Source organism: Notothenia rossii, assembly GCF_949606895.1.
Source record: "Notothenia rossii genome assembly, chromosome: 4".
In the NCBI taxonomy this organism is placed as follows: Eukaryota; Metazoa; Chordata; class Actinopteri; order Perciformes; family Nototheniidae; genus Notothenia; species Notothenia rossii.
This window is the reverse complement of record NC_136902.1, coordinates 31,210,419-31,224,569: the sequence shown is the minus strand read 5'-3', so window position 1 is coordinate 31,224,569 and position 14,151 is coordinate 31,210,419. Positions and strand designations below refer to the sequence as shown.

Sequence of the window (14,151 nt, the reverse complement as noted above, 5' to 3'; positions counted from 1 at the left end):
GTGAACGGAAGCAGAGGCTCAGTCAGTCCGGCACACAGAGAGGCTGCAGCGACTCCTCTCATCTTTCACTCTCTTTCCCGCTAGAACAAATTACCTGGATTTAAAAAAACAAACAAACAAAATAAAAAAATCTTTCTTAATCGTGCACTACCGGATCTGAAACAGGACAAGAGAGGGGAAAGGAGATAAACCAGAGGAGACATGGGAGCGTTCAGAGTGCTGCTGGGGAGTTTACACTACATGGGACTCTACATGCAACTTAGTGTCTCCACAAGGCACGCTGGACACGGCGAGGTGGAGAACCACATCTCCGGGAACGGTAAGAGTGATCATTTATTTTTATTTTATTCGGGGGCATCAACGGGGCTGTGGAGAGGACGGCAGAAGTGATGCCACCTGCTGACATGCAGAGGAGGGATTAAACAAAGAGCAGCACACGGGCTGAGAGGCTGTTGCTGATCATATGCAAACTAATGCAAAGGTGTGTTTTATTTGATTGTGTGAGCAGGCATTTCATGCAAAAATAGTTTCTGGCTACCTGTCAGTGCATGTCTATCCATCTTATAGCAATGTTTGGAGAAATGTGGATGTTCAGACACATTTGGAAGGCTGAATGCATTTGCTAGCATTGATATAATTGGCTGTGGATCATTCTGTGATGTATGTCTGACAGGATTTTGTTTTCTGTAAGAGCTGCAGCTCTCTCCGGATCAGTGGGTGATTCATCCAGGAGGAGCAGAGTAGTCGGTGATGTCTGCTGATAGATGGAAGTTAATATGCTCATTGAGTATACCCATGAAATCTGTACTCAACCAGCTTTCCTTGGAGCTGTCTCTTTCTCTCTATCTCAAGGAGCCCCCCTAAATATCCTCCAAGTGTTTACACAGTGTTACATCATGCAGACTAACACATATGGAGTATACACAGTTTGCTTTCGGTCACTTTGGCTCGGCCTGGAAATCTCCACAGGTGTCACGATGCTGGTTTGGCTTGCAGATGTGTGTGGGTTGGACATAAAGGGAGGAAGAGGAGGCGAAGGGGTGGATGTGATGGGAAGAAAGTCAAGATGATTCACTGCCCTTGAGGTATTACAGGAGTAGATGTTGGGTTCTTATTCCGTTAATGTGCCTATCACCTATGACTCAAGGGGTATCCTACACACCTGAACTGTTGGGTTTAAAACACAAATGCCTTTTTTCCTTTCATTTAAAAGTGGATTTGCAAAATTACATTTTTGAGGTTTGGTAAAGTCAGGTATCCTCATGTCTGGACCTGAAACCTGAGAAGAGCGCGTTGAGGACTAACCAATTTGATATGAAGCACTGAGCCAGTCTATGATCCAGAGAAAGCAGTAATGTTAGATCTTCATGACAAAAAACGAAGAAATTCTAGACAAACATGAACTGCACTCACACACTTTCTTGCAGAGAAACTAGTCAGGATGTTCTGATCAAGATTGTTTTAACCGAGTCCTTTCATAATTCACTTGGCTGTTGGACATGTTGGACTGGTATCTGTATGTATGTGAATATAAAACGTAGAACAAATTTGACATTGACACATTGCAACACGTTTGTCAGACTGAGGTGACCAAAAACATTCCCATAAAGACAATGATAACATTTTTAGAGGCAGTATGTTAATTTTTTCCTTGTGAGGTTTGAGTTGTCTTGTGTGATCTTAGTTTGGACCTTTGGTTACGGCTGTCCGTATACCGGCATGGATAAAAAACTCACCTGGCATTCACCTACAAAATATCACAAAAAAAGACATGTAGTGACCAAGAAGAGACTCAGAAGGATCATACAAAGAGAAAGACTATAGAAGGGGCAATGAGCACAATAAGACACACAATGACAAAAAAGAGACACCCAAAGTGACTAGAAAAATTGGCAAACCAACCACAGACAAAAAATAACTACAATGAGACACCAAAGAGATGCGTAATGACTACAAAGAGACACAAAACGTGTATGTATGATAGGTGGTAAGCTTTTGCATCTCTGCAAATAATGCGCCAATATGTATGTAGGGATTGTAACCTCTGTCTAAGGGTGATTCTAGTCTTGTCAGTGGTATCCTCCTCCATCTTCCTTGGTTCGTCCACTGTCTCCTCGCCGTTGAAATTTGACTCCTTATCAGTTAATGCTCTTTGTTGTAGTCCCACTGACGTCTGCCTTTGTGTTAATGAATTCTCTTTTCAACTTTGCTGTTTCATCCATGTTGTGTTCCTCCCAGCTGTAATATGGGATGTCAAATATGATTCAAATCATTCTCTCTGGAGTTCGTTCCCAGTCTTTAGGTTTAACCAGCAGAGATCATAAAGTGTTGAGTTGTTTTTTGGGAGTGCTTACTTCCTGTGACAGCAATGGGCCCATATGGGAGTCCCACCGGGATGCTACTGAGGGTTTCTCTTCATTTAGTAATGCCCACCCGCTCTAAAACGTTTGCCTTTCAGAGCGATATGGGTAATACCTCCCGGCAGGTTGCGCCAACGCATCAGAATATCTTTCAAGCTGATAAATGTGAGAGAGATTTTCTAACAGTTAGTGTATGGGATTTGTATGGAAATGAGTGTGTGCTGATACACTTGTTTTCATGTTGTCCCTCATGTAGTATGAGAGGAAAAAAGCACAGTCATGTCCTGTATTTCTTTATTATAATATAAAATGGCCCTGAAAGTATGATGGTTTGCAGGGCATTAGTGATGAAGCGTTACGGGTTGAAGATGGGGATAAACCTTTATATTTGTGGAATCAATTAGAATTTTCTTTAAACTGACATCCATAGTCCTGAGGTGAATTCACAGCGCTTGCTACACCGCAGCAAGTTTTATCAAATGGATGGAAAGAAGACAAGTAGTCAAACGCCTTAATTTGTTATTGCTGAGAATATACTGCAGGTTTTGCTCGTATCGGTGGATTCCGAGCCCTGTGGGGGGGGTCATCATTTATCCTATGTCTCCCGTTCTGGCCCTCCACCAGCTGGAACAGTGAGCAGTGATGAAAAAGAAAAGGAAGTGTCGAGAATGAAAGAAAATAGATCTAAAAATGTTCCGGTCTGCCTAAACGCTACTTTAGTCATTGATACTTTTCAATTACTCCTAATTAGGGCATGGTTATCCTGCGAGGCGATTATTCCGGCCAATCAATGTCCTCAGTAATCAGTGAAGAGTAAATGAGCCCTTGGGCCAATGAGATGCTTTTCTTTACAATGGAAAAACATATATAATGAGACACTAGGAGTAACGCAGACAGACTTTTGGATCAGGGACGCACTAGACAATTTTTCAGTCGACACCAATTACAATTAATCTTACGTCATTGTATTTGAAAAATAATTTCATCAGCTGTAGTTTATGTAGGCATTAGGTCAAGAAAGGCATCGATCTTGTGACCAAAGATGGTTTACTGATTATTCCGTAGACTTGACCTTACCAAATCAGCCTTCGGGGCCTTTTGAATATTCATTATTTGTTCTAAATAACTTTATCAAAAAATGTTACAACTTCACTAATTGCAATTTTGTTGTCTTCTTGTTAAACTTTAAATAAGTTTTCCTCCTGGGCTTGTTATCGTTCTTCTTTTCTGTGTTTATTTGAGGATTCAAACCAACTTTACGGGTGCATACTGTCACATACTGTATTGTATTGTGTAGATGCTGCAAATCTTAAGTCAATTTAGCTTCTTACTATTGGCTTATTAATATAACTTGGATTGATATATCTGGATATCAGTTTATTCTTCGTCTGGCTAGCTGCTTGGAGGATGCTTTGGATAGTGATCAACTCAACGATGGCTGCGATTTTTTAAAACCTCATTCTCTTTTCTTCAATGTTGATTGGTGAAACTCTCTTATTTACCATACATGCTCCAGCAATGCCAAAAAGACACAAATAACATTGTTTTTTTTTTAGCAAAGTTCAAGACATCTCAGTGGACTAAAAACAACTGGGTGGTCTTATTTAAAAGTTTCTGGGCCCCCTAAAAAAGTGAGTTTGCCCCTCCTCAGATTTATTTTTGGCTCCAATGACTGGACTGAAAAAGATATCTGTGCCTGTGAGCCTTCACTCAGGGCTAAGTCTCATATCTCCACCCTGCTTTGACCTCCATCACCAGAGAAACCGGCCCCATTCTGGCTCCCATTATTAGATTGGATTTGAACCATTCTTTCCAATTCAACAGGTGAATCATTTACCATCAAGCGAAAGACAGATTCCTTTATGGCTGCTGCTGCTGCAGCAACTTGAAAAGGCTTCAGGCATGGCTGCTCCTTCTGACAGTATTTGAGAGGAATATACTGGAGAGTAAACCCAGGTCTGGCACAGATGCAATCACAGCCTGCGATGGTTAAGCCTCCTTTACAATCCTGTCTTTCCACCCTTAAATGGCCTTTTCTAATAATGTAATTTATAAATGTGGTGAGGGTCTTCCTCTGAAAGCAAGCTTGAGCACAGAGGCAATGACATCGCTAATGTTAGTCTATTAAAGATTTAACAGTGGCCAATGCAGTATCCCTGGCAAACATTCAGCAGCAGCTTGTGGGGTTTACTGAAGTCTTCTGCAGAATTAGACACCACGTATCCCCGTCTGCTCCTCGGCTCACTCTCAGTCCTCACGTCGTATTGTCACCACAGTGAGTTCCAGACGTCCTCACAGCAGAGAGTATAGAACAAAAACTGTTGTGACAGAAACTCAAAATCAAATACGCTGATAATGAGTTTTTTTGGTTTTTTACTTCTCTGTCAAGTACAAACACAGTTATCTAAATCTGCTATAATGGGCACAGATCCAAGAACCACTGAAAAAAAGGAAAACATCTGCTTCATCACACCTGAGAGAATTTGTAACAAAACTCAGCAAAATGAAAGAGCATTTGAATAATACAGGTTCAGTCAACATTTAAGTATAAATTGCTGTGATTTTCTCACTTTGACAAGTTAAAGTTTATTGAATTTCAAACTGTTGGTATCAGCCACCAGCAGCTAGCAACCAGACTAGCTTACTGATAGAATATACAGTGCTAGCTGTAGCTTAAAGGAACATGGAAAAGTTGTTCATTGGCCTGCTGCTGAACTGATAAATGTTAATCTGTTCTCACACAAGTTGTATACGTCTAAAAAATAGACATCCATAATTGCTAACAGTTAACCACCATGAGACGACAATTTGTTGATGATAAAGAAGTTAAATGATGAGGAAATTCAGCAAATTTGGCAATCATCTAGTTATACATTTAGTAGCTACATGTACATTATGTGTAAACAACGAGACCAATAAACGATTGGCATTAAAAAAAAATATATATATTCATGTTACTGTAAAATGTTCTGATTAAACAGTACAGTTCAATTGTCTCTGTAAACAGTGACAAAGAAGGTGCTGACTGACTCAAATGAACACGTGCATCAACAGGTCAGAATCCTAGATGTTTGAAACATCTCGCTGCGATGCCTTTCTTTGAACTAATATCATCTGGTCATGGTTGTCTTGCCTGAGTCTTTTACTACCCCGTGCAGTTTTTGTACTAATACTCAAGATATTGAAAAGCATTTTTCCTTATTTTTTTAATCAAAGACTAAGCAATAAAAGACAAAAAGCCACTTGTCTGCCACTGTGTGTATACACCAAGAGACATACAGTAGAAGGAGCAACGTGTCAGAAGGAAAAGGAAGAGAGAGGACAGAGGGACAGGCTGACAGTTTTAAAGCTTGTCTGCGCTCAGCGGCAGGTAGCTGATGTATTTAGGTCCTGACCTCAGTATATACTCCGCACTGAGAAGACAAGCACTGCAGGGCAGCCTGGATTAACTACAGCGGGTAGAGGAATGATTACTGTAGCTGCAGCACACCCCCGCACTGTTGTGTCAGGAGCTAAGAATCAATCTTACACGTCTACTGGCTTTTAGTGAACGTACCTTCATGAGCAAAGTGTACTCTGAGTAATTATCCTTGACATTTTCATATTAACAGGTGTTGATTCTGCCGATCTCCACCATTCACCAAAGCCATTGAACAGTGGCTTAAGGTATATGTATTTCATGATAGTGGTTTTGCTGGGATTAACATGTGACAGTTACATGAATTTCAGAAAGGTCATTTTTTTCCATGATCCTGCTCTCAAACAGGACGACACTTTAAGAAACAAAATTTTAAAAAACATGTTTTTATAACTAACAGATACATGTAGGAGCATTATAAATGTTTTATTTTTCAATGTGTAAGAAGTAACCATAAGTTACATTTTAAAATAAATCTAGTGACATAAAAAGTACGATATTTGCCACTAGACATTTAAAGTAGTCAAAATAGTCCTGGAAGGTGCCCTATTATGCTTCTTTGGGTATTCCCTTTTTTGTACTGTGCCATAGGTTTTTGTGCATGTTAATGGTCTGCAGAGGCTAAAATCCCAAAGTTCCCTCCAGAGGAAGTTTCTCTATAGACTCGTTGAACATTAAAACATGGAAACATTTCAAAGTAGAGGCACAAAATACCAAAATGAACCTGAAAAGGAGCATAATGTGTCCTCTTTAGGTATGGAATAAATGTGCTTGGTTACGTTCCACATCTGCATGGAAACGAGGCATTATTATCAGGGGTGCACATACATTTTCTGCCCTGGTTCTCAAAGGAGCACCTGGAGATGGTGCTTGGTGCTCATACTTAAAATGAAAAAAAACATAACTTTTGAGGTTGTCTTTACTTTATTTGTCAGACACACGCCACTGAACACACATGCAGAGGTGAACACAGAACACACGTGCAGAGGTGAACACAGAACACACATGCAGAGGTGAACACAAGACAACATTAGCACGACCAGTAATCCTACAAGCTGTCATCACTACTCTCCTCCTGACTGTTCTCCTGACTGTTCTCCTCTCTGTCAGACATGGTACCCGATGATGTAGGCCTACTACTTTCTCTCTGGTTGAGTCTGCGATTAGCTGCTTGCATCCACAAGTCAACAGCTGGTTTTGGGTCGAAAGTATCTCTTGTCATCTTAGACAAGTGGATGTAATCAAATAAGTATGTGAACATAACCAATAACCTACCATAGCCAATAACAAATGAATGTAACTTATTTTATTTGTGTTGTTCATTCATATCTTACTTTCCCTTAACATTTATTTATTTATGCATTTTTTTTATCTCTCCAGTTTTAAAGGATATTTTTGGTTACTGTCCTATAGTATACATTGGAATGATTTAAAACCTGTTTATCCCAATAATAATTATAAAGGAGTGCCTTGGAAATGTGTTTACATAAATTGTGACCAAACCGTTTGAACTTAGAGTAAAGTTAACTATCTAAACACTCAGAGTCCTTTACCTCACTGAGCTGTAGTCATCAGCCTCTCAGTCTGACTGGAGAGGACTCTCCCTCCACATTATTGTAGAAACATCTTCTTCTTATATCCGTTAAAGCAGCTAGCACCAGATTATAATAACAACAGCGCCGGTACCGGTGCACCCTCCCTCTCTCCATCGCTAACTCGCATTTTGGCTGTGAGCTGCGGGCGCCAGATAAGCCAACATCCCCCATTTTCATCACTTACAGCGCCCATCGTACAGGGCAAATGAAAAGTTTAACCGGGATGAAAAGGGTGTTACCTTGACTTAATTATGAATATTGTTACATCAAGGCCGAAAATTAGGATGAGCACGAACGGTCAAAAATGTTTTTTTCCCTCCCAGAGCTGCCAGTGCAGCGCCTCCCCTGATCTGGCGCCCTCGGCGAACATCTATAACGCCAGTGCTACGGGCCGGCCCTGAGTTCATATCATAGGTTAATATGCAACCTATGCAACTCGCAAATATATTTCTCTCTCCTCTCTCCTCTCTCTCCTCTCTCTTCTCTCTCTCCCTCTCTCTCTCTCAATGTTGGTACAGTTATGTGCAGTCTACACGTGGAAACTTGTGTGGGATGTAATTACAAAAATCTCCAGGAAAAGATTGCCAAAGCACATTCTCCATACCGTGCCCAGCTGAAACTATTTTTGGAGTCAACAGTCAACATGCTGACAGACGCCGCTGCGCCGTGATCAGGGAGACTAGGATTCACATTGAAGAGTGCGAGAGAGAGGAACTTCAGAAAGCCCTCATACAAGGCAGCCTGGCTCTGTGATGCAGAGGAGGGAGAAGAGAGGGCTGCCAAAGATGTCAGACACACAGACAGTCATCCAAGTGAGTTCATCCAAATAAACTGCGTGGTGAGCATCTTAATGAGGACATTCAAACAAACAAGATGCCTAGTGATATGAATGCTTCATAGATAATAGATGAACTGCCTAACTATAGCCACTTCCTCACGGAGAGTTCATACCTCATTCCTTATTTGTTTTCAAACAGATGGAGGGTTTACACAAGTTATTAAATTGAGTTATTAAGACAGAACTATTGAATTAGCCGGAGAAAATACTTTTCTCAAAGTGTTAATACAGGAAGAACACAAAATTAGACGTTTATTTGCAGATTAGATTATTCAGATTATAATATCCCTATCCATCTCAGCATTGATGGCTGAGTAAACAAAGTTGTCTCTTTGTGTACACTTGTCACAGCATATTTTTTTGTCATTTCAGTATTCAGTGGCTCTCTCACTTTTGACTAAGGTGGGACGATAAATTCGGCAGGGTTTGCAATTTACGTGCGACATATCCAATAGCGCTGCACTATGATAGGTCTGTAAATAAATAATGAACGTACAGTGAAATAATAGAACAATGTAAAATAATTAATAGAATATACCTGCAACCTAAACTTCACTCCGTCTTGCCGTAGCTGCTGTGAGTGAGAAAGTGGAATGAGAGTGTCTGACACACCCGGCCCATTTATCAGCCTCCCCCTTAAGAAAAGGAACCCAGCAGCAGTTCAGGTGCTCATTGTTCGACCATGTGGACTCAGACTTTTCGGTGTCCTCTATCATTCTTCCTTCCTTTCCTCACCTGTCACTGCGTTAACTCTGAAACCTCTGCCTCTTTCTCCCCCTTGATCAGAACGCTGTCTTTTAAATCGACACAAACAAGCTGCAGGGTCAGCCGGCAGTCAAGGACTCTTCCTCCGTCTTTCTCTATAAGTGCCTTCTGCTGCTCCCGTCTTTCACTCTCCCACAAAGCACTTCTCTGTGAGTGTGTGTGTGCGGGTATACTTTAGAGGAGGAATGATTGCGGGCAGCTTTGAGAAGGCAATCCAACACTACACTTTCTCTAAGGTGTGACTAAAACTCATCTCCGGGATTCACCATATAGGGGGGTGTGTGAGGCTTTCCGAACTTTGTGCAAGAGATGATGAAGGCAGCTTTGAGAAAGTTGATCCAAACCTTCACTCTCGAATGTGTTTGCATGGGTGTACACTGCGAGGTGTGTGTGCTTGAAGATATGAAGGGTGGGAGAGTATTCCCTCTACTGCACTCAGCGTGATGATCTTGGGGGGAAGTGCTTGGCTGTGAGACTTGTCTGTTGCTTATCTTCCATTAGGCACATTACTGCCAACATTGCCATCAAAGAAACACACACACGCATATAGACACTCAGATTCAGCGAGACACACAAACACTTCTCCTGGGGAGGCACTTGGCAGGACTCATCTGTTGGCAGTGTCACTGAGGGAGGAGGGGGGGGGGGGGGGACGTGATGCATTTGTGGTCCAGGATCAGTCATTTGCAGCCGGAAAAAGCTCTTCAGCCTCCAGCAGGCAGCCGCATCATTTATTGGAGTGTCATTCTTCCATGGAGAGTCTCCGTTTGTGTCTTGAGACAATGCAACTCCTGCAGATTTCCCCCGTACAATGTTAAAGTGATGCGAGAAAACATCATTTATGTTCGTTAACAATGGTATAAGTACTCCAAAAAACATACTGAAGTATGGAAATCGTTTCAAAAGACAGCTTGGTTTTTATGGAGCTCCGACGTTGCGTTGTTGTTTACGTCTGCGGTGCCATCTTGTATACGGGCATCATGTTCTCATGAGAATTGATATATCACATATGCAAGATCACTATCTATATTTTTCTAGAAAAACCCCTGACATCAAACAATCTTTGCTGTTTCCCACTAACAATTTTGTTCTGCGGCCCAAAAGCTTGCGTTACTTATTCTTCATTGTGTATAAATACATTTCTGTGATATTAAATTATCATATCAACCAATTAGGTTGTAGCTGCCTTTATAAAGGTGGCTTAATGATCGCTACCTGCAGGATTATTGATTTTGAAGATGCAGATATTGTTATTCACATTGGATGAAAGCAACAGCTTAAATGAAATGTAGTATTCACTAATATTTCCAAATGATTGGTCATGTATCCCGTTCATTGGTTTGAACAGCCACCTCCCCCCCCCCGCCTGTGGAGCCTCTTATGAAAGTATACCCTGCTTTTCTATACGCACTGATGTTATGGCCCCGTGTCAGCCCTTTGAAATCATCCCATCCCATAATCAGTGGGCGGCATCACATGACTTCAAGCATATGGGGGAAACTGACTTTGAAGATTGCTTTAATGTGTTTGCTTCTCACACTGCCTTTCATGTGGCTTTCTAATATGGAATCGCACATCCGCATTAAGATGATTTCTGATGCACTGTTTAAAGGATAGAATGATGGGAGTATTACATTATTTATAACACACGCTTTCGATATTCTACTTTTCCAAAAGCTCTTTAACTCTGTTATTGCTTCCAATTAGCTTGGCCCTACATTAATTTACTTCAAATTATAGGCAAAATGTCAACATTTCCAAAGATACCAGACATGCGGTTTAAAAAAAGCATGCAGCAGACACTGTAAATATTTATATTTGATTTAATTGTGCAAACATCAACACATTACTGTGTTCATATCTCAATATTTAATTAGGCTTTATTCAACTTTGCTTTACAGTAATTGCACAAGCAAGGTTACTGAGACAATAAAATGCAGTTTATCCTCTTACCAGAAGATAAGGTTAAATGAATTTAATGAGTATGTAAGAAAACAGGGGCATCATACAGCCTCAAAGTCAAGTGTTACAACATACAAACCACATATATCAATATGTCAAATTGCCTTTTAGTGTGGGATTTTTGTGTTTGTTTGCAAGTAGCATAACCCACCCACCTACAACATGATCCCACCATTTATTTTAATCGAAAGTAGACAAAAAGTGTTATATTTGGGTTATGCAGTTAAAACTATAGAAAAGAAGACAGTTGCATCAAAGGTTGCAATTAACTCTCAGATTACGGATAACCTGCGAGGTCGAGAGCGTAGCACCTTGTGTCAGAATTTAAAGAAAAAACGTTCAACTTAAATGTAATATAAATGTGACTGGTTATCAAAGTCCAGCCCTATCTGTTACAATGTCCAACCAAGTACTGTATAAGCAACAAATGTATACAAAAATGCCATAACTTCACACTTTATGCCTCTTCGTATGTCTTTGCTCTAAACTTGTTGCTTTACTTGCTCTTGAGTTGCCACTTCCTTAATCATAACTCCCCAAAAAAAGTAGCATATGCTAGGGCTGCTCAATTAATCGTATTTTAATCGCGATTATGATTATGGCTTGCAACGATTACGAAAAAAATAATGTATTCGAAATAAAGCGTTTTTAAAAAAATTATTAGTATTTTATTTTTTTATTATTTATTTTTTGGGGTTTTTCAGTTGAATTATACTTAAAGTTCAGGGTAATCAACTGTCCAATTTTTTTTTCTCCAATAAATGGATATTTTCAAAATCAATGAATAATCGCATTTAATAATCGCAATTACAATTATTGACCCATTAATCGAGATTATGATTTTTGCCATAATCGAGCAGCCCTAGTATGTGCTTTTACCTTAAAGCATATTCCATCCATCAGCAGTGACAGCAGAGGGCCCCTGGGCACATCAACCAGCTCTGACAGGTGGATTCCAAGGGGCTCCCAGGCCAGCGTGGAGATATCATCCCTCCACCTGGTCCTGGGTCTGCCCCTGGTCTCCTTCCAGCTGAATGTGCCTGGAACCTGGCGTCCTTACGAGGTGCCCAAACCACCTCAACTGGTACACTCGCATTCGGATACGAACCGATCCAGATCAGGTCATAGACAGATGACGCCATCAGCAACCACATCATCTGCATAGCAGTAATGCAATCTTTATCCAATCGAACTGCAGCCCCGCTCCGCCATTAATATTCATATCTTAATGTTAACTATTTTTTAATGTCTGACACTTTGACCACACATAAAAGTACTGGGCTTCAACTCAACGTTTATTAGCTGCATACGTAATCCTGCAAGAGCCAAAACAAAACAAAAACACCAGGTTTGCCGCTTTTTTTAGCCTCCCTTGTGAAGAGCACATGACACAGCATGCTCAATTATGTGTGCTGCCCCCCGGTCATTTTCAGGCAGGGTTATCCATTACAACATCTTGCTACTGTGTGTGTGTGTGTGTGTGTGTGTGTGTGTGTGTGTGTGTGTGTGTGTGTGTGTGTGTGTGTGTGTGTGTGTGTGTGTGTGTGTGTGTGTGTGTGTGTGTGTGTGTGTGTGTGTGTGTGTGTGTGTGTGTGTGTGTGTGTGTGTGTGTGTGTGTGTGTGTGTGTGTGTGTGTGTGTGTGTGTGTGTGTGTGTGTGTGGCCTGTGAATGACTCTCCTGGTTGGTTCCACAATTACCCAAAATGGAGCCAAAACAACTGGCATACACATGTGTAAAGTATTGTCCACACACACACACACACGCACGCACGCACGCACGCACGCACGCACGCACGCACGCACGCACGCACGCACGCACGCACGCACACACACACACACACACACACACACACACAAACACGCATGCACGCGCACACATACAAACTGACAGGCACATTTAGCTTGAATCCAATCATGCGCTTTCCCTCCTTTAGGCCGACTGCCAGTGATTCCCATATTCTGTCTTTCATGTCCGACTAATAGCCTCTTGGCCGTCTTTGGTGTTTACTAAAGTCTGCTGTGTTGGACAGCTTGATACCTGTCGGCAGTGTACAATGAAACATGTAAACACTCGCACACACACACATTAGCTAATACCCTTACACTCAGCTTGGTGCAGTAGAACAATGTAAAGTAAATGGTATTTTCTCAGTGTGGTTCGTAAAGGTTTGATGAACTGCAGACCACTGCCAAAGCCCAGACACACTGAATCCTCTTCCACTGTCTCCTAGAATTTATTTGTAAGTATTGGTCATTATTAAGGCTGTAACTTGAGTGTTTCTATTATCCTTTTTTTGTTGTTATATGTGAATAGGTGGAAATATAACATTGATTGCAGCTTCCAACGCTTAATAGTTAAAAGTACAAAGTAAATTAAAAATACTGTATCACAGAGAAAGGCAGTATATGTTTAATGTTGCAATATATAGCTTGAACCAATGAATGTTTGGCATCCTTACTTGATAAACACATGTATTTTTGACGAGTCTATCAATAGACTTGCCGCTTCAGCTCTAATCCGTGTGTTGGCTTGATCACTGAAGTGTGAGATGCAGACTCCTCAGAGGCAAATTCTTCATTCCATTTCATTTAATCCTTTATTTGAAGAGGGACAATGCACATTGATGAACATTTTTAACAATTAATGCTTCAAAATGTAAATATGCCGGATTTTAGCTTTCAGCTAATTTCCATCCGTAGTCCCCTCACATACAACATTTAAGAACATGACATTTATATATACAGCAAAAATAAATACATGATGCAGAAAGAGCATGAGCAGCATACAAGCATTTAACACATGGCAGTACAATGTAGCAGCTATGATACTGTATATAAAGTGCAGGAGAAGATACCCCTGTGTTAAAGTGCATTTAGCGGCGATTGCACGTCTGTTTGTATCTCATCCATTCTTTGAGTTGACCTTTAAAACTAAAGTGGGTCAATCCCGTATCTCAGTTGGGAGGCTATTCCACGAGGTCAACATCACAACCAAAAATGTGGTCTTAATATTGAAGAAGAAGAAGAAGATTGAAGATTCAACTTATTGTCATTACGTAGTACAGGTACTATGTAACGAAACGGTTTCTCTGCATTTCACCCATCCTAGTGTTAGGAGCAGTGGGCTGCCATTATTATGTACGGCGCCCGGGGAGCAGTGTAGGGAACGGTCGCTTGCTCAGGGACACCTCGGTAGCACTTGATCTTGCCGGG

General features: G+C 41.0%; 1 protein-coding gene across 1 annotated transcript in view; it reads left to right on the top strand.

Annotated features, from left to right (window-relative positions):
• vstm2la (V-set and transmembrane domain containing 2 like a) overlaps positions 1-14,151 on the top strand; it is a 59,237-nt gene continuing 45,086 nt past the window's right edge. The window contains exon 1 of the mRNA XM_079674104.1: positions 1-319. Within this exon, the coding sequence (XP_079530230.1) occupies positions 202-319 (118 nt within the window). The 5' untranslated portion in view covers positions 1-201. The remainder of the gene's footprint in view (positions 320-14,151) is intronic.